The 25668-nt window shown below is 43.9% G+C and overlaps 1 protein-coding gene across 2 annotated transcripts in view; it reads right to left on the bottom strand.

The window, feature by feature from the left end:
- The window catches only part of Vsnl1 (visinin like 1), a 60234-nt gene extending 43995 nt beyond the window's left edge, over positions 1-16239 (bottom strand). For both annotated transcript variants that reach the window (XM_071601220.1, XM_071601221.1), the window contains exon 1: positions 16078-16239. In XM_071601220.1, coding sequence (XP_071457321.1) covers positions 16078-16239 — 162 coding nt within the window. The remainder of the gene's footprint in view (positions 1-16077) is intronic.
- Between the last annotated feature and the right edge of the window lie 9429 nt (positions 16240-25668).

The following is a 25668-nucleotide window of genomic DNA, read 5'->3' as shown; positions in this document are numbered from 1 at the left end:
TGTGTGTGTGTGTGTGTGTGTGTGTATGCACATCTATAAAATCTCATATATTCAGGGTCCCCAGTTTTTTACTATCTTCTCTATGAATTAATCAGATTTTTGTCTTTTATGGGAGTCGTTCATCCATTTGAATAATAAGCACACATTAACATATGTTCTTAACACAAAAATAATAGGAAATTTAAAACATCTTTGAAATCTAATAATAAATAGTGAGACTTATCCTTAAGAAAATGACTATCCTTATTTGATATATATTGTTATGATTCTCTATCAACTAGAATCCTTGATAATCAAGAGCCTTCTCCATTAGTCTGACCATAAAGGTTTTGCATTGAGATGGCTGACCCAGGTGTCTCATGCTCCCTATCTCCAAATGTCACAACTATGTCCTCATCCTGAAAGCAGAATGGACAACATCTCCATCTGCTCTCACCCCCAGGATATTCCTTGACTCTTCCAAGTTGGTCTTGTCTTATATAATGTCTCCCAAAGCAAGCTAGAGCCTCATCCAACGAGTTACCCTGGCAACCCAGCTGTGTCATCTTGAAAGATGTCTCTGGGCACCAGCTTCCAAGTCTGCAAGAGATTTGACTGGGACTGACTTGCAAAGCCACAACATATTAGCTGTAACACGATGTCATCATTGATAGTGCCTTTGGTAGACATGTCACATTTTTAAAGAGAACATGGATAAAAATAAGTCCTACCTTCACTGTGCAGTGAGATTTACTTAGAAAGCAGACAAAGCTATCTATTTTCAGACACCATTTATATACTTTATGGTCTGCCTTGCATTTTTTTCCTACAAGAAAATACTTACAGTTTTCGCATTTTTCTCTGAAAATCTCATTATAAACTCAAACATAAGCAGACTAATTTTCAAGTAATCAGATAGCTTTTTCATATTGGGCATCTCAAGTTTTACATTTTATTCTTTCATTTTTCTCTTTGGGAAAATAGTGTTTAAGGAAGTTCATTGACTACTCTTTTGCTGGTAATTACTCCATGCATTCACAAGAAAATTAGCTAGCCACTTGACTCTGAGAATGAGAGCCATGTTCTTCTGCTGTTATATTGCTTTCTACTTATTTTAACATTCTCTATTGAAAGGGTTATTGTGAATCTCTGCAGTTTATTACTCTGGATAACACACTTCAAAATGTTTTATTCCTTCATTTATTCTTTGAATTGAGTTGTAGTGAAGCTATAAGACAGAACCCTTTTACTCATTTATTAATTTATTCCATCAACCCACTCATTTCTGTTACTGGGAGCTGGAGATAGAGAGGGATAAGCACAGCCCCTCCCTGTGGGCAGCTGGATAAGGAGATGGCCCTGGTGTCAAGTGACCTGTGTTACAGGGATACACAGGTCCAGCAAGGATCTGGTGACAGGAGCACATGGGTTCTAGGATCTTGGTGTTGAAGGAACCAAGGAAGTGGTGTGCTTTGACTCCCTTAGTCTAGGTAGGAAGAAAAACCTCCCTCTCCTACCCCCTCCCCAGCTCCCCAGTCATCCTGAACTCTTTCTGCCCTTGGAGCACTCCCATCTGTGCCTGTCTATCATGTTATTAATTTCTATATCTCTACAACAAAGTACTAGTGGAGATCAAAAATGTTTCCTTTGGTCTTACAGATACTCTTTGCAGGAGGTACAGCAGGGATTTCTAACCCCCCTAGTAAACAGTTCTTCTATCCCAAGAGCTTTGTAACTGGATCAGATTTCATGATTTGATAGTAGACAGGAGCCCCCTGACCAGGATGTGGGGCTCCTGGCTCTCAGCCCCATTCTCAATTGTCCTAAGTTGGGTGCTTTCTGACCTACCTAAGGATGGCCTTGACCACAGAGGGTTGATTATCCCATACAATGTGAGGTCCAGGTACTGTGTTAGGACTCTTGTGCAGCTCAGGGACATCATCAGGGGCTCCAGTCTTTCTGTCTTTCCATGCCGCTGTGTTCGTCTCGGGAGTCACAGCCCTCACCATTGAACATCAACTGCAGCAATTCCAGTTAAATATACAGACACCACAAAACCCAGTGTGCTGATCTTTCTAGGAGGGAGAACACCCTTTTCCCAATCAACTCCCTGCACAAACAAATCTCTCCTCTGATCCCCTTCCACCAGGATTAGGTAACATGCCAATGTGTGAGATAAGTCCAGGAAAGCCTGCCACTGGGTGTTTAGCCTCTTCAGTGTGAGAAAGACGGTGGCCAGAGAGGAACGGGTAGAGAGAGGTTCCTAGTAACCAACAGTGCGTGGCATCTGGTTTAACCAAGCCACCCCTCTGTGGTTCCTCAGTGCGGGCAGGAAGGTGTATGAGCCCATAATTTTGTGGCCATCATTTCTGGTTGAGAAGGAAGCTGTTATTCTCAGGGTGGGCTTTTCCAACCTCAAAGGCAGTCAACCCATTCTGGTTTGCTACCAGCCCCCAGCACTGCCAACCAGGGGGCCTTACACTGGAAACACAGATGCTGCCAGACCTTCTGCCTCGTCAAGCTCTCGTGACTACTTGAGCAAACAGGCACAGCAGATCTTTTCCATTTGTCTGATAAGACCAATCAGTCTCAGAGAATGAAGAACCTGACCATTGCCAAGCAGCAGGAGGGTGTAAGAGCTGGACCTGGTCACAGTTCTGTCCAGGTCCCTCTCTCCTCCTGCCTCTCAGCACTCCATCCTAGAAGTCATCTGGAACTGCATTGGACATATGTGAATGTTTCTAGACTGTGGTAAAGAAAACCACAGAAACCACACTCATAATGGAATAGGGATGATGGAGACTACTTCCATCAAGGATCTGTCTGCCTAGGGTAGTGGCACCCTCTCCTCCACCAAAGAATCTTAATTAAGCTTCTCCAGAAACCCTCACCATAATTGTTCTTATTAATAGAATATCAGCAAAAATATCTGCAAAGAGCTCAAAGTGGTTTAGGACTTACTATTCTCTGTGAGGGCTGAATTGCTTTGTCTTACAAAAGGTAAGTTTGGCTGCAGATTTGATGATGTTACTGCATAATACTATTACGTAGACTCCTACAAAAATGTAAACCTTCAAGCCCTTCCCCTCACTGGGTATAAAGTTAGAGGAATTTCCAGACTCATGGTCCAGAGAATTGTAGGTGATAGCCCCTCTGAACCCTGCCACCAATAAACCTACTTCCTGAAAATTCCTCGGATGTCCAGCCTCTTCTGTCCTACAGTGCTAAGAAAGAGAGTTGGCAATGGGGCTCAACTGCCTGGGTTGGAATACTTGGGAAAGATCCTTAACCTTTTGTCCCTTAGTTTCCTCACTTGTAAAATGGGGCAAATAATAACACTGGCCTCATGCGCCCTCATGAGGATTCAATGAACTAACATATTCAGGGGGCTTGGAACTGTCTGACATACGATGAACAGTTAGTGTTAGCTGGTATCATCTATCTTTCCTTCCTCTGTCCATCTAACCATCCTTTGATACATTTGAGAAATAAATCAAAGTGCTTGGTTTTCTATGGCATTTTATGTTGTAAAGTCAACCAGCCCACCCGTCAACACCCCCAGGGTGTGCCAGTCTCCCTGGAGCAGACAGAAAGTAGATTGATGAGTGCACAGGGAAAAGAGAGTCCTTGCCTGCCTCCCCACCCCAATACCTAGTATGGGATGCTTTGACTCCCATGGGCTGGCCCTTGAAGGGACTCTGTCATGCCCCCACCCTGCCTGGGTGTCATGTTGGGGAGTGTGCTCTCCCTGATCCTTTTTCTCCAATCAGTGTGACATGTTCCGGGCTGTCACTGGCTGCTGCAGAAGCATGCTGGGCAGGGAGATTTGCTTTCTCCTCACTCACTGCCCCAGTCACTGGGTGAATTCCTTGGCATCTGTACCAGGGGCAACCTTGTCTCTCCTACCATGTTCCACACAGGAGCAGTGGGAGCTGGTCAGACAGGCTGGGGTGCTGAATAAGTCTAGTTAGTGCCGTGAAAGTCCAGACAGCCTCCCCACTACTACAGAGGGACAGTCCCCTGGAGCAGGTGGACACTTGAGGCTGCATGGAGATAAACAGGCCCTGAAGATTTTGAGTAGCACAAGCACACTACGAGGCCAGCTTCCTCACCCCTTCCTCTCACCAGGACCTTGGTCATAATGAGAGTGATGTTACCGTTGACTGAACAGCAGGCACTTGGAAGATGGACATGAAGAACAATTTAACAGTTGCAGGATCTGAAAATCAAGGAAGTGAAGGACTTGCCCAAGAACTCGCAGCTCCTCAGGGCAGAGCCTGGATTCCTGTGGTTCAGAGCTGCTGTCTTTCCAGCTGTTACCTAATAGATTAAGAGCTGCTGCCTGTGTCTCTGATAGAAAGATGCAAGACCACGATGATAATGCATGTAACTTTACCTCACAGATATGTGCCATTTAGTAATAAAAAATACACAATGAGCGAAAAATGAGCAAACACAGACAGCATCATTTTGCATGTGTCCTTGAAGACATGGTGAACTGCATTGATGAGACGCCCATTTGTCTGTGCTTTCAAACAGAAACATGTTGAGTTTGTCTTTATTTTAGAGAAGAGGGCTTCCTTCCACAGAAAAACTGGTGTTGGTGTGGGGGTCTGGCTGCATGGGTGCAGCCCAGCTGGCCTTCACAGGAATACCCATTTTATTGCCTGAATGTCAATAAATCCACATCTTCCTCAGTAAGACACCGTCCATTCCTCTTTGAAAAGTGGCATAAACAAAGACCCAGGAAAAGCCTCTTTCTAAACAAGTGGTGGGCTCGGGGCAGATAGCTCTGGCTGGGAATGGAACCCGGATGACTGAATAACCATGTGGTCGTAGTCAGCCTCTGCCACAGGGAGGCTGGATAGACAGACCACGTGAAGGAAAATCCCAGCATGCTCTTAGCAGGGTGTGAGTCTTGCTTACCGCTGCTCTTCCTCCTGCTCTTCGTCTACTCTGTGCAGGGACTCTTTCTGCTCTGTGTGTCTATATCCTTTTTGTCCCTCAGCTCCAGCCCCTCTGTCCAGGAATCCCTGCTCTCTTCTTTCCCTTCTTTGAGCTCCCAAAGCCTCGGCTCCCTGATAACCCCACTTAGCCTCTGGGCTGCTGCACCTGTCGGTTTTGGAAGCTTCATCATGGATGTCCAACCTGCTGATCCCCCAGCGTGGAGTCTAGGGCTGCACACACAAGGGACAGACCATAGACACTCGATGAAGAGCTCAACAAGTTCATTTGTGAGTCACTTGCTGGAGGGCACCATGCAAGCTCCTGTGGCTTTGCTCACTGAGTCACAGGAAACCTTGAAGAGGGAAAAGTGAAAAGTAACTTCTCATTCCTAGTACTAGCCCTTCTGTTGTTAAGAATATAACTCCAGGCCACCAGTGTGCGTGGTCTTTGAACACATCCTGGCAAGGTTTGCCTGTTAGACATTTAGAAAGCTACTCGGTTGCAAAACCTTGGGGACTTTAGGTGTTCAGTACTCTGTGTAACCTGGATCCACTTTTACCCCAATACCTCTTTGGTTATCTAATATTTCAGCAACAGAACTGCTTGCTATTCCTTACACTATTCTCCTGTCTTCCAGCCTGCCATAAGGTTTGTGTCCCCTCCAAATTCCTATGATGAAATCCTCCAGGTGAGGGTATTAGGAGGTAGAATCTTTGGGTAACGATTAGGTCATGAGTAGGGAGCCAATGGAATTTGTGCTATTATTAAAAAAGGCCTCAGAGAGTTCAGTGGCCCCTTAGGGGACCAACGGAAGCAATGAAAACAAGCTCTTATCAGGCATTGAATTGTCCAGCCTTGAGAACTGTGAGAAATTAATTTCTCTGCTTATAACCTATCCAGCTTATGGTATTTTGTTACAGCAACTCACATGCACTAAGACACTGGTCTTATGACCTTACCAAGGTTGTACCTTCCTGATAAAAATGTCTTTCTTGAAGCTACAAATCCTATTTAAATTTCAAGGTATCTTGAAAATGTCAGTGGAGATATTTATACAAAAATTTCCTGTACTTGTCTTAGGGTGAATATTGCTTTCTTCCTCTTTTAATTATTTACACAGCTTGTTGCATTTCCTCAGGGCTGGGAGCCCTAGGGGAGTGTGGAAGTCTGATGCAAAACCCATACCCCCAGAGCTCCTGGCTATAGGCTTGTTATGGACTGCACTGGTAGCTGTTTATGGAAAGTGAATGGCCACTGGTAGCTTCTCTGCATTACTATCCTCAAAGGGATTTCCCTGAGATAGAGATAATGAGGTTCTCAGACATTTTAGTTAGATAGGTTTTGACCTATTCTACGACTGACATCTCTCATCTCTCCCCATTGAGTGCGCTTCCTACGTGGAGAAGCTGACTGAGAGGTCAGGGATGATCCCATTCACAGCAATGCCAGGGCCCCCACAGCACAGTCCCAGCAGCTCCATAGCAACCTCCCTGGAGAAACAGCGAATGGTCCAAGAACCAGTCCAAGCAGGGACAAGGGAGGGAACATTGAAGGAGACAGTTTTCCTTTGGAAAATACTCCATTGGCCACTAGAGATAAGCTTCATTCCCAGACCCCAGGTTGATCAATGATATCAGATACAAGTCCATATCACCATTTTAAGGGTCAGAAAAATCTAGTAACGTGAAACAGCTTTACACTGGGAGACCCATGCATAACTTTGCCTATTCAAGTCTAACCATGTAATGGAAACGGGCTATTCCTCTTTGGCTCTATTTCCATCTAGAAATAGACTGTCCTTGGGCAATCGGCTGCAGAGACAGCTTTTACAGAGCAGGGCCTTCTGGCTTTAAATTCTTATTATCAGGCTGGAGTCGAGATACTTCCTCTCGGTTGTTAGTTGGAGCAATTAAGAAGTGGGCTCACCTTGAGCCCCCCCCCTTGCCCTCTAAAGGGCTTCAACATCCTCATTTGTAAAAAGGAGAACAGAGCAGGCTGAGTGGCAGCTAAAGGCATCTTTCCAACCTTATCCTGAGGACCAGGAAGTTAAGGTATCAGCTAATAGCATTCCTTCAGGATATCATAGTGGCAACGACCATTGATATCCCTCTAACTGACACCTGCCCTACCATTGATATCCCTCTAACTGACACCTGCCCTATCACAGGAGAGCAAAACCCTAGGGTGTGGAAGCCATCTGAAGTAATCTCACTCCACTGAGACAGGGGAAGGTTATCACTTGGACCTCTCTGGGGTGCACTCTCTCTCTCTAATGCAAAATGCACTAGTAAGCTAGATTTGGCCTGAGACAACCTTACCAACACACAATGCCCTTGGAGCCTCACGAGGGACCCTGTTTTCCCAGAAATCACATTTATTGTTGCTTCTTCCTTGAGATTTCAGACCCAGCTCTTGCTTTCCACATTAATTCAAGTTGAAGTGCAGCTTCAATCATGTTGGTAAACATTCTGAATGGAAATGAATTCCCAGGTTCTCACTAAAAGTTGCAACATCCTCACCAGCCCAATCTGGATGACATTATGTGTCTTATGTAATGTCTATTTCCCTCAGGGATTAAAATGCTCTGTCTATAGCTCTGCCCAACAGATTTTTAATGTGCTCTTACTCCTAATTACCTCGTATTAACAAGCAGAATCTGAATCCCTCCAAACTGATTATCCAAAAAAAATGTCTTTTGAGCCAAGAGTTTTATTTTCAAAATTGATTTGGATCAGATGTTGAGAAGCGATAATACTCATCTTTGTTAGTTTCTTTTGATAGAATATCTGATGGGGCAGTAAGTGCTCCAGGGACACTGGGCTGTTCAGTGTCTATAAGGCCTCCTGTGCTCAGGTACCTAACACAGAGCTGCTGATCAACCACACCTGGGCAAGGTGAGTCATCATTCACAAAGCACCCCTCACTCTTAACACCTTCTCATCACAACAAGAGCCTATAAAATAAGCAAGGCTCTGAGTGTTCTTCCCTTTTCACAGATGAGAAAATTAAGGGTCAGAGTTTTTTGTTGTTTTGTTTAACAAAACTATAAGCATAAAGGACTTTTCTACATTTACATGGCTAGCATATGGTAGAGCTAGGTAGCCATCCTGCCTTCTTAGTAAGCTGCATCGCATCTGCTCTGGGGAGAAGGGAAGGAATCTCCCTAGTGATAAGGTAAGAAGAGCTTGCAAAATTGTGTGGAAAATCTGAAGATTCATTCTGAAGTTGGAGTGGGTGCCAACTAAAGTCATGAGGATGTGGGGGACAGAGGAAGAGATTCCTTCTGGCTTTGAGATTTGGGAAGACCAAGGAGGATTCCCCAGGGAGAAGCTTTGCCCTGGTCCTATAGGATGGCCAGGGTGGAGCAGCGAGAGGGGATCTGATCCCTTGTGCTCCACAATGAAGCCAGCCAGAGCAGCACTGGGATGGTGCTCCTGAATGTGGCCCAGAGGACACAGAAGCACAGAAATGTGGCAGGAAGGCTGGGAAGCCAGTGGTTTGTCACTGCTTGCCACCTGTTGCCAAGGCTCCTGGCTTTCCAACTCCTATGGCTCTAAGTTAGGGGGGTGCCACCTCCAAGAGCTCCATCACAGGCCACAGTGAGAATCCAGAGAGCCAATGGTAAGATGGGACACATGGAAATGAAAGAAAGGATGGGAACAAAAACAGGGAGGGAGAAGAGAAGAGAGGCCCATGGCAGGAGCATGGACATGGACAAACTTCCTCTTCTATAGCTTGCTTTCTGGACTATCTCTGCAGGACTACCAAGAGGTTTGTATGGGTTGTTTCTTGTTTTTTTTTTTTTTTAATTAATTTATTTTTATTTTGCTCCAACCTAATGTACTTCACATAGCGACCCCTCTTCCAATGCCATGCACACTCCGGGCTCTGAATCACAATAGGTATATTTTGTTTAAGTTTTGGGTTTTTGGTCAATGAGATGTTAGAGTCTCCAAGCAGACTGACAGCTCCTCATGTCTAAATCCACCCTTCCTTTGAGAATCAGCTCATCCCCACCTTCCTAACCAGCCTTTGTTGAACCTCCTGGCCCTTCCCTTCTTGATCACAGGAGACCTGGTGTTGTGGCTGTTTGCATCTGTTTTAATCTCTCTTGACCACAGGCTTCTTCATGGCTCAGACTCCCCCTGGGTGGGAATCTGATGTTCTCCTCCACAGACGCAGTGCTTCACAGCTTCTGGCACATGGAATGCTCCAGAAATGAAGGGAAAGAAGGGATTGCAGTTTATCCCACTAGAGTCTGTCTCTCCATTTGCATTGACATGGAGCTTTAAAGAAAATAAAGCTTAATTGATATGTCCTGAATGAACCAGACGAAAAGTTACCTCCCGACTGCAACACATTCAACAAAGTGCAGAATTGAAATCATTATTCCTACTCTTATGCCAGTGAAATTTATCTAGTGTAGAAGGTGATTTTTCTCTTTTTGTCTTATTGTCAATTAAGATTCAATACCAGTTGTCATAGAACCTAGAATATTCAGTCTGTCAATGCTAGAAGCATCTTTTTTGGTTATTAACTTTTCTTGGGACTACAGAACTCTGTATGAAGGCAATGAGAGAGAGAGATACATAACATGTTACCTAGCTTCAGTGTGTATAGAACTCCCAGTCTGTCTCAGGACATTCCCAGGTTAATGTCTAGACAAGTTCTCAAAACATTATCCACAGATTTTCCTCATAGAACCATCTGGAAGGGCAGAAACCCTGAGGAAGAGACCCAGGACTCTACCAAGGAGCAGTCAGCCCAAGTGACTTTGATGTATGCTGAACTTTGAGAGCTATTGGAAGACATCAACTTTTTTTTCATTTGCACAGATGCTAAAGCCTAGAATAACACAAATAAAGGTTCTTATCCCAAGTCACACAACCAATAGAGCAGACCTCAACAAGTACTTTTGATTTTATATTCTACAAAACAAAGGTTATACACCTATGACCTATATGCATAATATGTTTGCATACAAATTTCAAGAAGAACAACCTACTCCTGATAGTAGACTATTAAACATATGAAAACAATTTGAAAGTGAAATTCTAAAACCACACAGAGAATTACAGAATATTTTCATTATACTTTAATGTTTCTTGCCAATCTCAGCAACTCAGGAGGCTGAGACAGAAGGATGGATGTTTGAGGCCAGCCTTGACAATTTAGCAAGATACTGCCTTAAAATAAAAAAATTAAAGGGCTGGAATATGTAGCTTAGTGGTAGGGCACCCCAGATCCAATCCCCAGTATTGCAATTAATTGAATAAATATTAACAATGTTTCTTTTTCTATTAAAATACTTTATTATCAAATATCCAAATATTCCTGATTTTATGATATCATTTATTTATTTATTTATTTTTTAGTATATGTTGCTGGGTAGTTGTGTCAATAGAACTTTCATGAGTAGACTTATTTTTCAATGTTTTTGGACTAGAAAAGTTATTATCAAACACCATGTATATATTTTACTGTAAAATAAAAATGGCTTTGTTAAGTGAAACTAAGCGCCCCGAGGTTGAGTGCACTGATGACGGTGTAGTGACAATGGAGTATTTGTCCTACAGAATGCACAAAGGAAATGAAGATGAATGAACCAATGAATGAACTTGCTCTTAGACGAGCTGGAAGAAACGTTTGCTAAGGCCAAATCACAAAGCTCTTCAGGAAATGATCACTTGGAGTGATGTGGAATGACTTGGCAGGAACTCTTGTTACATGTGAATGAATTTTACTAAAATCAGTGATGCTGAATCAATGATGATCATATTCGATTCTAGATCTCTCACACCTGTCTCAGGGGCACCTGCCAGCTGCCTCACTGATACCCAACACTCTTTTGAGAAGAAAAATTTGTGCAATGAAAAAGGCTGAGATTCAGGAGAGTTGGGCTAGAGCCCAGCAGAGCAGCATTTGGCTGTTTAGTTGCCCCTAAGAACGGATCTCTTTCATCTGCAAAATGATAAGCAGCAGGGACTGAACAAGGCAGCCTCCTCTCTGGAGGACAGGTGTGAGGGTCAGGGCACTGAGCTACTGGTACGAGATGCATCAAAAAAGGTCCTTCAGTGCTACACTACATCCTGTCTGGCAGCTGGGAGGTGGGAATTGCTTTGTGCTTGGGAGGACACAGAACTCAGTGCTGAAGAACCTACTTGGGGAATTAGGATGGCACAGCCCCATGCTGCAGCCTCCTGTGCCACCGTCCCACCCTGGAATGCATAGTGGACTGCTGTTTGACTAGGGTACATTTTCCCATTAAACTTCACATCCTCCTCTGTATCCCATTCTACATTGCCATGGAACTTGGCATGTGAAATAAAATGCATTTCCTTGGCCCTCCAAGGGTAATCGTCAATCATGATGACAAACACAATTAGGATGGGTTGTACATCATTTTACATCCCTTCTTTCCTTGGGTTTCTACCAAGTGAGGTGACATGACAGGCCCTCTTATTTCCACTGCATAAATAAGAAAACTGAGATTCAGAGAGGCAGAGATTCTGTAAACATAGTACAGCTAGAATTGATTCTCATATCTGTCGGATTTCAAATCCTATTTTCTTTCCTTTTTTTTGTAAATAACCTTGTGACTACCTTTTGACTCAACCTGTGCTAGCCCAAATGATTTGTGATGAGAATAATTATGGAAGTCAAACTGCAAACATATATCAAAGTTTATTTAGGGCTCTTTACAGGACTCCAGGTGGTTCCTTGGTTCCTTTGGCCTTGATGTTATGGTAGCTATGCAAATTACAAATGGCATCAGTCCTCCAAGGAAGAGGACCCTGAGATAGGGACATTTCCACTCTCACAACGGCTGCTTGCTTTCCTCTAGAGTTGGCCTTCATTTTAAAACTGTGGCCACTTCTGTGAAAACACAGTTAAAATTGCACGCTCTCCATCTTAATTCATGATCTTGATTTGGCAACTAAAATGATTGTTGGAAACAGGAAATTCTCATGGGGAGAAAATCAGGTACTTTATTCGGTTGATGAAATACAAGTTCTTCCCAGCCTATCGGCTGCAGTGCTGTGGTGGGAATAACAGGGCATCTGCTATAACTTCTGTGACCAGAGACACAGACATCCCCGTGTGCGGGGGTGCCAGACATTCCTGACAGAAGGTGTCCTCTTATCAGTTACAGAAGGCTCTGAGTTTGCACATGTCAACAGAAAAGGAAAGGAAGTGTACTACTTTCCTAGGGCTGCCATAGCACAGTACACAGACTACACGGCTTAAAGAAATGTATTGTCTTGGGTCCTGGAGGCTGAAAGTCCTAGACAAAGTCTCCGAAGGACTGGTCTTTCTCTGATCGACTTGTAGACAGCTGTCTTCTCCCTATGCTTCCCCCTAAAAGGACACCAGTTGAACTGCAATAGGACCCTCCCTAATGACTTCCTTTTAACTTAATCACCTTTAAGTACTCGGTCACCACATACAGGCACAATCTGCAGTGCTGAGTCTTAAGGGCTTCAACATAAGAATCGGGGTTGTGTGTGTGTGTGTGTGTGTGTGTGTGTGTGTGTGTGTGTGTGATCGTTTAGCTGAAATAGGCACTGAGCTTGAAAAAGTTGAAAACTATCATCTAAGGAATATTTTGTCTTCTAAGGCTCAGAGCGAAGTGCTCCTCCTACCACTGCATCACTCAACTTCTTGTGTTAATACTGTGGTTTGAAATCAACCTCTCTTCTTTCCATTCTTGCCTCAGCACCAGACACATGTGCCATTCCTCTTAGGAGTGAGGATAGCTGTGTCTTCCCCATTAGCTGGGGACCTGGAGAGTCCTTCATTCTTCATCATGGGACTTCCTGAGGAGATACACTAATGCCTGATCTGTGGCTGGCTCTGTTACAGGCCCTGGGGTTTGTGTCGATTGAAATGAGGTGCCGTGTTCCTCAGGACTGAAAGATGATAGCTGCACGGAACTGGGAAGGATCATGCCGCACCTGTTTTACAAAGCTCACTCCAGCAGCTGTTTGGTGGGTGGGCTGCCAAGGAGCTGCCTTGAGACTCCGGTGGAAGGGTTGATCTGTGAGCCGCGTGGAAGTATTCCCCACTGGAGTGTGCATTCTGCCTTCACTCTTGGTGATGCTGGACAAATGGCCTCATTTTTTCTACCCCCTCACCCCCAGCTTTCTAATGTTTTCACAGCAGACCTCGTGTACAAGTGCCTTGACCTTGGGGATGCAGAGGCTTCTGAAGCTGAGCTTGGTAGTTCCTGGCCTTGCAGACGGGTGTCTCCCACTCCCCAGCCCTGGCTGAAGCTCATCAGGATGGGTTCCGGAGCAGCTGAGGTGGAACCTGAGACAGTCAGGTCAGCAGCAGGAGTTGCACCAGGCTGGCTGCAGTGACAGAAGGGCAAAGGCCTCCGTCAGCTTGGCTCATCCCCACCCCACGCAGAGAAGGAACTGCTGCAGACTGCCCGTTCTCCAGAATAATCACTGTGTCTTGCTGAATCCTTGCATTTTTCAGAAGCATTAGAGGCAGTTTTCCTCATCAGTCCCTCTCCTGGGCCTCTTACATAACCCACATCTTTCTCCCTGCCTCTCCCTTCTAGCTTATCAGAACTTCCTTTTTTTTTTTTTTTTTCTTTTTCTGTGTATGTGGCATATTTCTTCTGTGATTCTTCCCCAATTTGTGTCCTTGGACAACTCCGGAAGGAGAAAAAGACTTTGCCTGGTTTTTGCCTATTTGACACAAAAGCACAGGCCAAGTTTGGATCTCACTGTTAGGAGGCTGAAGTAAGAGGCTGCCAAGAGAGAATCAACTAAGTTCAGAGAGTCCTATAGCCCTTTATCGAATAACAACAACAACAAAAACCACTGCACTTGGGGCGAGGTGGAGAGGTGGCAGATGGCTTTGGTACAAGAGCATGAGTTGTACCATGAAGCACTGAGCTATGCTTAACGTTCACATGGCCTCTAGCTTGGGGCAGGGGCTTTGTCAGTGCTGAATTCTTTCAGTAGAGGAAGGAAAGACCTCATTTCTTGCATTTCAATGATTTCTTCAAAGGCTAACCTCCTCCGAATTTAAACAAATACTGAGGAATAGGCATCCAGTGCTCTTCTGACCACAGGGTGATACTTCCACGAGTGTTAGTGATAGAAAAGTGACTTCTCATTTGTCTGTACATTCCTTGGGGCTAAGAGTAAAGATAGTCCTGAAGCACAGGCTAACTCCAGGTGAGAAGGTGGTAGAAGATGTGACTTAGAAAACTATAGTGACTGGTGTAACAATTTGGAAATGCATTGATCCCACTTCTCTGCAAAAGTATTGTGTATCACTTAAAAAATGGATGCATTTATCAGTATCTCTATATAAAGATGTCTATAAGATAATAATTAATTAATCAATCTTCTTAGGAATGTCATGGTGATCTTATAACATGTACACACACCATACCTTTCTACACACATTTCAGGAAATAATTTTGTATATACCTGTGGGGCCCCAGGTACACAACACTGGATTAGACATAAGCCTAGGTTTCTCAGTGGCCCGTGCAATAGCTTGTCGTTTATTTAGTTGGCTTTTAATGCAATAAGCACTTGCAAATCTACCAATAAAAACAGCAATTATGATTATGACACAGTCTATATTTCACCACACTGTCATTCCCCATTCCCTGTCTTACCTCTTCCCAACAGAAGCAACCATTGACCTGGATCCTGTATTTTTCATTCCTTGCTTTGCTTTCTTTTATATAACATTTTATTGCATTTATTTGTAGTCCTATAACACATATTTTAATTTTATTTTTGTTTAATTTAGAATTGTTAAAACTTATTTTGCCTTTAGTGTTTTTGCTGGAGTTTAAATATTTTGACTGCTGTGTAATATTTTATTGTAAAAATATTCCAGCTTACTTTCCATTTTTCCTTTGATGAGCATTTGGGCTGCTTTCAAGTTTTGTTGCAGCTGTGAGCATTCTTATACATGTCCCTTCTTGAACTCGGGCAGGAGTGAAATTGTTAGATCACAGGCTACAGGAAATATTTAGCCTCAGAGAAAATGACAATGTTTAACATTCGATACAAGCTTCTCACACACACATATGTATCTGAAGAGTTCATATTACCCCAATTCACATTTGCTCAATTAAATGATAAAAAGCAATGTTTTTTTATTTGGTATTTTAGTCAGAAGTAGCTAAAAAATGTATTTCTTTCACATGTATATTGTTACATAGTATACACAAAATGGAAAGACTTAAGTCATGCCAAAACTAGAACCAACACAATTCCATAAACATAGACAAACCACAACACTATGACTTAAGAAAAAATTATACTTTATGGGACAGTTCCATTTAATGTTCAGGCAAAGAGTAGCTTCTAAATAATGTAAGAAGTTAACACTCCATGATATAGGCATTGATGCTGAGGTATATCACACCTTTTCCTTTAAAATGGGTTGTTGTAGGAATCTGGGTTCTTATGGCATATAAGAGGGATCTTTCTTGGTGAAAAATCCCTCCCAGTTATTCTTTGTTTATTTATTTTTTTTATTTTTGGTATTGGAGATTGAACTCAGGGGTGATTAACTGCTGAGCCACATCCATAGCCCTTTCTATGTTTTATTTAGAGACAGGGTCCCTCTAAGTTGCTTATGGCCTTTCTAAGTTGTCAAAGCTGGCTTTGAATTTGCAATTGTCCTGCCTCAGCCTCCTCGGCTGCCTAGATTATAGGTATGTGCCACCACAGCCAGCTCTCTCAGGTACTTTCCCTTTAACAGAGATAACACACACACAACCTTTAAAAAGCCAAACAATGTTGTCATTAGAAACCTGCTAATAATTATCAGCAAACCCAATTATCTGATTCTTTGGTTTTTCACTAGATGTTATCATCTTTCAAACAGTATTCAGTGTTTTAACAATTACTCTTCTTGTTCAGAAACCTCTTGATTCATCTCTAAACATATGTATATGTGCACATGCGCGCGCGCGTGCACACACACACACACAAATACTTTTTAAATACTTTTAAACTTGCATTTTTAAAAAGTGCCCATTTTTCTTTTTGGTTAGAAAACTGCCAGAATTGAAACAAACTGACTCCTTCCAGTTAAAATCCCACATAAAGCTACATTTCACCGAGACAGTATTTTCCAGCCCAGGAAATGAAAGGCTGGGCGCCCTACCTTCACGTAGAGCTGCTGGAACTCTTCAAGGTTCAGCCTCCCGCTCGGGCAGTCCTTGAGGAACCCTTTGTACCACTGCTTCAGCTCGTGCTCGTTGAACTCCGTGCTCTTCACCAGGTCCTCCATGACTTCGGGGGCCAGTTTGCTATTTTGTTTCCCCATTCTGCCTGCAGAAAAGCAAAGGGAGGTCATTAGTGCCGTGGCGGTGCCCATTTATAATTGAGGAAATCTGAGCAGCCTCTTAGCTGGGACTCACTCTGGGGTGTCTGATCACTGTCCCCCAAGTCGGCCTCACTCTACTCTGTGTTCTAGAAAAAATAGGAGCAAAAAAGACTCTTTGGACAGTTCAAGGGCTGCAAGGCTCACCCTTCTCCTTGTGTCACTTGTCACAAGGCATGGACCCCCAAGTGGAAACCAGGCAGCCATTCCTCTTTGTGTTGTTCGTATCGAGTGCATGGAAGCATTTAGTTCTCCTTCTGTGAGTTATGATTCATTAGCACTTGCTGCCCAGGTGTCTAATTCTACATTTAGATCACAGGGATTTTCAATGGGGTTAGTGACAAGAACAATAAGAAGACTTTATAACCAATTGATCAAAAATGGCTTGGAGCCAACCCCTAAAAACCAAAGGCTAAATGCTTTCTCTGATATGTAGATGTTGACTCAAGACAGGTGTGTTGGGAGGGAGGAGTAGAGGTTCACTGGATTGAACACAGGGGAGTTGGGGGAAGGACGGAGGGATGGGAATGGGAAAGACAGTAGAATGAATTGGACATAATTTTCCTATGTTCTTATATGAATATACAACCAGTATAACTCCATATCATGTACAACCACAAAAATGGGAAGTTATACTCCATGTATGTATGATATGTCAAAATACATCCTACTATCATGTATAACTAAAAACAACAAATAAAAAAATATTTAAAATGGCTTAGAACTGGGTGTGGTGGTGCATATCTGTTATCCCAGCTATGGAGGCGACTGAGGCAGGAGGATCACAAGTTAGAAGCCAGCCTAAGCAACTTAGTGAGACCCTGCCTCAAAATAAAATAGAAAGGGCCAGGGATGTAGCTCAGTGATAGAGAACTTGCCTAGCATGTGTAAGGCTCTGGTCTCATTCCCTAGTCCACCACCACCAAAAGTTAAAAAAAACGGGGGTGGGGATCTGGATAAGTAATCATAGTGCATTTAGTTGACCTAGTTCTAAAGCTGTAGCTTTTTTTTTTTTCAAATAAAAATAACTCACATTAATTTCTACTTCTTTCATTTTTACAAACTTCCTATACTTCATCTTCAGAATTAACAAAACTTTAATGGCTTTTTCTAGAGATTAGTTGGTGAACTTTAGTTAACATGATTCCAAGTTATTGATAGGAAGGAAAATAATAGTACATAAGATAATGTTACCTATACTAATGATAGGTGTGTGGCTAACACCATATTAGCATGCTGGGGGATGGGAAAAAATTTGGAGTCATTCCTAATTTTTACTCCTCACATGGCCATTTAACTTATGTGTTATTTAGGGCAGTATTAATTAACCATGCTGTCTTTAATTTCTTCACTAAATTAAGCAGATATAATAAAATTCTCTCAGCTTTACTGTGATGGTTAATTAAGAAATGAGTAGGTAAATAAAGACCCAAAAGAATATTTAGAAATTATTATAGTAGTTGTACTCGTGCTGGAAAATTCAGGATATATTTTTGAATGTCCTTTAAGATTTCTGTTTTATAATAATAATATAAGTAAAGCATGACAAATTAACCTCAGAGTGTTTCAAAAGGTCAAGAGAATCTTGAAAATCTGAGGGACAACCAGAATAAGAAAAATACCAGAAGATCTTTAAAATCGAGTCATAGGTGAGTGAGTTAAGTTTTGAAGAATTTGTGCAAGTGGACCTCATTCTGCAGCATGCTTGAAATGGGTTTTCAACCCAGGATCCAGGCAGGTCTACACTTGCTACAGTCAAGAGGGATAATCTCATCACATACTTTGCAGTTATTATTTTTTAAAGCTTCTCCTAAAGGAGACTCCACACCCACTGTCAGTAACCTGCCCTAACATTGAACAACTCTCTCACCATAATAGAACCTGACCATGCTTGCTACTTCCAGGGAAAGCTTCCACCCGAGCCCCATCCTAGCTGCATACAGCACTGGCTGTCAGTTACCTTCCAAGCTCCTGTGTTTGAGAGAAGGACTTGGGGGTCAGCAACTATGTCCTTTACTGTGAAGCTTCTCATGTTTTGCTGTTGATTTCGAGTTCCAAGTCTCTTATTAGCAACTGTCTCTTAATTGTAAGTTGTGGGATGCCACAGCTGGATTTGGAAATCAAGTGGGCACTCAGGTGTCAGGGTTAATTAATTTGGGTAAGAAAACTGTAATTCATGGTTATCCTGACAATCAAAAAAAATGTATTTTTGCCAAACCTTTCAGTACTTCACTTTGTCTTTTTCAGTAGAGAAGTATAGACCTTCACTATTAAACTAGAACCTCACTTAACAGAGAACCACTCAATATGGAATGTTGCCTGTGGAGTAGGCACTGAATGGAATGTTTCTCACACTTTAACTCTAAGACAACTGGGCAGCAAGGACGAGGGCAGCTCCCTGAATCTCAGCACACTGGGTGACTTGTAGATCACACAGCTCAGCAGAGCCAAGCTGGAAATTTGAACCTGGATCCACAAGACTCCAGTGCATAATCTTAGATTGGAGGACAAACGTTATTTCAGAGGAAGGAACAGGGGGAGCAAAAGCAGGAAGGTCAGAGGGACCTGAAACAGTTCCAGGAAGGGATGAAAGAAGGTTCTTTTTCTTTGCCAGACGGGCTGCCTTGTTTGGAAAAGACAGGTTTATTAAAACCACAAGCTCAGTAATGACTTTGTATTAATGATGGAAAAATGGATTAAAGGGTATTAAAAACCACCTCTCCCAAGAGCCTTTAGAAACTCAACAATGTATCAATTCAAGAAAACTGGAATTGTCCACAGATCATTTGTGATGCCTTAACCATTCTCTCTGGCTGGCAGGAGATAGTCTCTTCTACATGCAGGAGCATTGTCAGGACCATGAGTCACAGCTTTGGAGACTCAGTGCATAACTCCAGGCCAGGTGATTATGGGTCATGGTCAGTACCACTGCTCAGGTGTGCCGGTTAATGGGTGGATCATGCAGAAAGTCAAGTTCTGGCCTGGCTTGGCATGACATTGCCACTGCCCTCACCAGGCCTCATCAGATCGTCTCTGGAGTGATGATTGACCTCCTCCCTGAGCGCCTCAACTTCAACTTACCTTCTGCTCAGCTGAGTGAATTTCTGAAATAAAAGCCTTGCCATCTGGTTTGTGCCCTAAAACCTTCCATACTTCTTTTTGTCCAGGCTGCAGCCCCATCTCTTTAGCATGGTATAAGTCCGTCCCTGCCTCCCTGTATTCTTATTTTCTGCCAATCTGTCTTTGCACTTCATATGCTAACAGTAATGAACAGTTTCAGGTTCTAGAAGTGTTCCATACTCCCATGGCTCTGCGTATGCTATTCTCTTTTCCTAGAGTGACATTCCCCCTGTGTCTGCTCAGCGGACTTCTTCCCCTTCTTTACGTAGCTTCATGTACCACTTCTGGGAAGCTTTCCCTGCAGACTTGGACACTCTTTGTCCTTGGTGTCTTCCTTCCCTTGATCATCATTTATTTCGCCAATGGATTATTAGATTCTTGGGAGAGGGGACTTAATTCTCTTTGCATCCTTTGTAATTTGTTCTGGGTATTCAAGAAGTATTTTTTGAGGAAGTGAATAAATTAGGGGAACAGAGACAACTGGCATGTTTTCATTCCCCCCCCCCCCCGAAAATCAACCTCATAATCTAGATATGAGGAAAGTCAATGCAGTCACAAGCTTAAGTAGAAAACTCCTCAGGGGGAGGAGTGTTGACTTAATTGTATGGAAAACAGCCTGCCCTCCCAGAGAGGGCTCATTTTCTGTTCTCATCATTTAATTCTGGGCACCTGGAAGGCAGGGCCTGTGTCTTTTATCTCAGGGTCCTCAGTAATTGGCCTGAAGATGGCACTTGGTGATGTTTGCTGGGTGAGTGGAAGTGTGGATGGATTGATGCTCCCACCTGTGCTGCTTTTGTTTGGGGCTGCTGTGACATGGGCCAAGTAGTGGTTCTCATTATGGGATCAGGTTGGTAGAAAGGGTAAAAATGACAGCAAATCTTTTAATATTCCCAATAAAGAGTTTCTATGACATAATGTGGGCAGCAGGGGCAGGAGGGAGAGTGCCAGCTCTTTCTCTCTCTCTCAAATTATCTGTCATCTTGGGTGAAATAATTTTCCTTCCCTCTTCTCAGTTTCCCTATTTAAAAATGAGCAATTTGGATCAGACAATCTTTAAGATTCTTCCAACTCCACCATTCACTGATTTTTCTGAACAAGTTTTGTGACTGTCAAATATGGGTGACAGACTTCAGATTGGCTTGTCTCAGCCCACATTGGCTCTACGGAGTTTTACCTGAGAGCCTGTCAGAACTTGAGCATTTTGTTGCCCAAGAAGGGAGGGGATGCAAACCAGGGTTCATTCCTTGTAAGCTGTTGTTCTAGGCAACAATGTAAAATGCAGCCCCACCCTAAAACTAAGGAATTCATCACTTTGTGTTTCAATAGAGAGAATTTCAGTGCTACACACAAAATGGAACTGGCGGAAGGGCTTTGGAGTTGAGAGAACTCCTTGAAGATAGAGCTCTGGGAAAGGAAAGTCCAGCCCCACTTACTTGCAAATGATCCCAGGAAAAATGGTATTTTTTTAAAAAAACAACTGTAGTGTACAAGAGGATTTCGTGCAACAAAACTAACTAATATAACAATGCTCTAAGAGAGAGATGATAGTCCCTCCTCTTTTAGTGATGAGCACTTTGAAGGCTGGGGAAATTAAACCATTTTCCTTGGCTCAACCAGCAAGTGAAGGCTAAGTGCAGGCTGAAGAGAGTCCTCCTGTGCTCTTGGCTTTCTAAAGCAGGACATCATCTTCTCTTGCCTGAATTATGCGACCACCTCCAACTGCTCTGCCTGCCTTAGGTCTGTTCACCTCCCACTCATGTCCTATCCTGTCTCAGTAGCAGGTTCCAGAGCAGAAGAGGCAGAGCATGCAAGAGAGTATCCTGCAGGAAGGTGGGGGGTGGGCAGGAGAACTTCATAGAAGAAAGTTTCTAGCAGGAGGCTGGGAAGCACCTGAATCCATTTCTTTACACAGATTCTTTGGTGTTAAAGAAGATTTGGTTAAAGTGTGTGTGTGTGTGTGTGTGTGTGTGTGTGCCTGTGTGCACTGCTCTGAGCTCCTTCCTTTCCCTCTCTATTTAATTCTAGCTCCCCAGGACATACCAGGGCCTATTGACTATAGTGAGGCACACAGAACAGCACAGCGAGCTCCTCCCAGGTAATCCTGCAGTCAGCCTGGCTGCCTCTTGGTGAGATTCATCTAAAGTCTGAGTGGCTGAGATGGAGCAGCACAGCCACATGTGTAGAGACACACAGCATAAGCACATCAGTGGGTAAGAGGCTTGGAAATCGGCCCAGAGCTTCAGAAGAAAGGGCTTTAGAGACTAGGGCTGCAGGTCCCAGGAATGCATGCGATGCCAGCTAGCATGGAAAGAGACTTGAATGGGAGTCCAGCTGGTTCTGGTGCTTGATGACTCAGGTCAGCCTTGAATAAATCAGGTCCTCTTTCCAGCCCCAGGCTCCTGACCTGCACATGAAATAACTGCAAGAGTCTGGCCTTGCTCATGCTTCAGTTCCTGCCTGGTATGACCTTTTTATCCCTTGGCACCTGTCTAAACCTTAGTCTTCATGCCAGGCTCAGTCTAATCTTGCCTCCTCTGTGATCTTTCTCTACTGGCTTTTGCCATGAACCCAAAGTGTTTGACCCAAAAGAGTCCAGAGGCAAATCTTTCAGGCTTTGGTCTTCTTCAGTGTGTCATCTTTGAATTCTTAATGCTAGAACCCATCTTGGGTGAAATACTTTTCCTTTTCCTCTCACGGGGACCTTGAGACAAAATCAGGAATGCCAGGAAGGGAGCAGAGAGAACCTGGGTCACTGTGGTTTTGTGTCAGTAATGACCAGGGTACAATTAACTTAATGGAAGAAGGCAGAGAACCCCAGGGAAACTCAGCTGGGCAGACATGGCTAGGCATCTTCTGAGAGGCCCTGTGTTGACATGGTGGGATGTAAAGGAAGACACGGTCCCACCCTTGAAGGACTCAGACCTGAACGCAGGAGATGTTTGCAACTTCTGGAATGTGAAGTCTGAGAAGACGAGCTCTCACAGCAGAGAGCTATGTGCACAATGGGGACACAGGGACACAGGGACACAGTCCCACCAAGCAGGCAATTTCACTTAGGACTGCTCCAGCTAAGAACTCCTAAGCAGTGTTTCCTAATCCTGCCTAGATGCCAGAATCACCCCTGGCTGCTTTGTCAACACGGTCCATGGGACCCTCCCTCAGGGGAAATCTGCACACATCCTTGCAACTCAGGCGAATATGATTGTCAACTTGGGGTATACTGCTGCATAGCATGAAGAAAAGCCAAAGCAGATGGTTTAAGCAGAAAACACCCAGAGCAGTGCAGATGGAACCCAAGTTCCCTCTGCTCCCTCCCTGGCATCCCTGATATGGTCTCAAGATCCCTGTGCTGGGGTCTAGCATTAAGTATTCAAACCTGACACACTGAAGAAGACCAAAGCCTGAAAGATTTGCCTCTGGACTCTTTTGGGTCAACCCTTTGGGTTCAGGTTAGAGGTTTGAGGCTCAGGACAGTGATGGGTTCTCTCAGATCCCAAGGGCAGGTGATCCTGAGCTGAGAAGCCAAGTCTTCTACCCAGTTGGGTGTCCCCCCACCTCTGCAGGGTGTTTTCCCTGTGTCAAACACTCAAAGTATGTTTGTCTTTACACAAAGGCGTTGAAACCACCTCCGTCACCAAGTCCTGTGAATCCTATAAACAAATGAGACTAGGTTTCCAGTTCAACAGTCGTTGAATCAACACTGACATCCATGCCTCAGAGTTTCCCAGCACCTTGTCTGCGGCTTTCTTTTCTAATAAAGTTGAATATCGGACACTCTGGCTCTTTCTACTCCTCTCGTCTTCATCCTTCCAAAGTCAAGTATTCACAAGGCCCCAGCAGCATTTCCCAGGGGACAGGGAGAGTGTTGATCACAGGCTGGCATTTCATGCCGTGTCTGGAAACCAGAGCAGCTTCAGGAAAGAGAAGTCTTTTTGCATGGTGTTCTCAGTGACATTGCCTTGAACCTGAACCTCGTGGGATTACAACTGAGGTTCTGGCCTGCAAGCATGAAATAGGCAGCGAGGCACAGACTTCATCCTTGGGGACTCAAGATAAAAGGAGAAAGTACATATTTGATCTATAATAAATGAGGAAATGAGAAAAAAAAAACTTTGATGGCAGTGGCAGTGGCACTGTTCAAGCAGGTGGCAACAGGTGTATTCACGAAAGGGTGATAAAGACATGGAGGTAAAGGTAGAAGTGGTCCCAGGGATCTATCATCTGATCCAACCCCTTTTGTCTTCTAGAGGTTGCCAGGGGGAGGTCAGGGCACTTATGCCAGGGAACATGGCAGGCTGTAACAGAGCCCAGAGTGCCCTCAGCATGCGGTTTGTAGGCTGCTGCTGTGCCCAGGCCTTTAATCCTTGTGTACTGAGGTGGGTGAAGGTCCTAGGCCCTGTGGAATGGGAGGAGCCAGTGTACGTGGCCAGGGTGTGAAGAGTGGTCTCCCTCCGTGGGCTTGTCCTAGTTGCTTCTAGCCACATTCCCACCTAAGCTTGCCCTCTGCAGGGCAGGGCCTGAGCCTGAAGTGTTCGGAGGGGTCTTAGCTAGACAAAAGGCACATCCCTGACTCCAGGTGGGAGCTGCCAGTGGACATTAGTCTTTGGGTCTCGTAGTTGTTCACCAGCAAAAATCCAACTGGTAATGTGGGAACCAGGGCTTCTGAAACTCTGATAAAGCAAAGGGTCAAAACTGACAGCTCAGACCAAGAAAGGATAAACTTTTCCCAAGCATCTGAGGAGGAGAACTCAGGCCAAAGCCTTCTGTGTAGCCTGGCGTCAGCCTGTGTCTTTTCGAAAAGCTTCTACTCAGTGTCCTTGCACCCCATTTTGTTGGTTCCCTTTCCTTTCTATTAGGCTTGATATCCCTTCTAGTTTCACTTGGACTGAGTTTAGTGTGTGTGTGTATGTGTGTGTGTGTGTGTGTGTGTGCGCGTGTGCATGCTGGGGGTCAGACCTGGAATCAAATGATGTTCCTTTAAATACAAAGTATATGACTTTTGATAAGTTACTTAGCCCAATGGAACATCAGTTTCCTTATTTGTTAAATGAAAATGATGTTCTTTGCTCTTGGGGATGTAAACAGGATATGTAAAATATCATGTTGAGTTTTTTTCTAATAGTGACTTTTCAAACATTAAGCAGGAGTTCAGTGACAGTAGCTTTAACAGTCCTCATTATGGGGATCCAGCACATGAACTTCTTCAAAAGGTGGACACTTCAGGATTTCGACTGTGACCCTGAGTCACTCTAACCTTAATACCTGGTACTAAGCCTGGTATGTGTGAACACAAGTACCCAAAATGTGAGATGGGGAAATTACTATTGAACTGCGGATTCTCTTGTATGCAAAAGTGCTTCCTATCTGGCCCAACATAGGAAAGTCACCAAGGATCCCACAGCCCAGACTGAGCATCAACTGTTGAGTGGATGGTTTCCATCCAGTTCCTCGCTCACCCACTGAGCAGAAGTGTGAGCTGATTAATAGCTGGTGGCCTTTCACCGGGGACTGTTTCAAGCAGCCACCCCCTTTTCTGCATCTTATTCTTATTTCCCTGCGTGTCCCGACCATTCTATGTATTTCTGAGCATTGGCTTTTATGAAAGGAAACGGGCCACCTTTGGCAGTGTCAGAACCTCACTTAGTCCTGGGAGGTAGCAGAGGAAATGCCTTCATTAATAATCACAGCCTTCTGTCCAACAGATTGTGTTCTAGGTTGTGCTGCCAAGTCCCAGTGGGAAGGGCCCGTGGCCCTTATCTCAGAGCAGCAGGGAGCTGCTGAGAGAGAAGAGCAGACCAGGAGTGTCCCACGTCATCTGCACATCCCTGTCACAGGGCTGGGCCTGAAGCATCAGGGGTGCACCACTTTCCTTCCTCTCAGAGTGAGGCTTGGGATATTGGAGGAGTGATTAGCACACCCACGTGTCTGCAGTAGTGACCGAGTCACTCATCTCCTGAGTTTCCTGGCCACTGTTCTTCCCCTCCAAGGGAAATTTGTTATCTCTACAGAAATTCCAAAAAGGTACTTAACTTTGATGTTCTACTATGAAGATGGCTTTATATAAGTAAAATGTTCTACCTGAAGAAAATATGATGCTAAAAATCAATCAATTCCTTATTTGTTCAACAAATTTTTAAACTCAGCATTTCTGTATGGTTTCCAAATTGATCTCCAGGGCATCTTTCCTGAACACTAGATAATGTCTCCAGCTGCCTGCTATGCATTTCCACCATTGTATCCTACAAACACATC

The sequence above is a fragment of the Marmota flaviventris genome, chromosome 14 (assembly GCF_047511675.1).
Source record: "Marmota flaviventris isolate mMarFla1 chromosome 14, mMarFla1.hap1, whole genome shotgun sequence".
NCBI classification, from domain to species: domain Eukaryota; kingdom Metazoa; phylum Chordata; class Mammalia; order Rodentia; family Sciuridae; genus Marmota; species Marmota flaviventris.
Note: the sequence above shows the minus strand (reverse complement) of the source record. Positions and strands in the feature narration are given on the sequence as shown.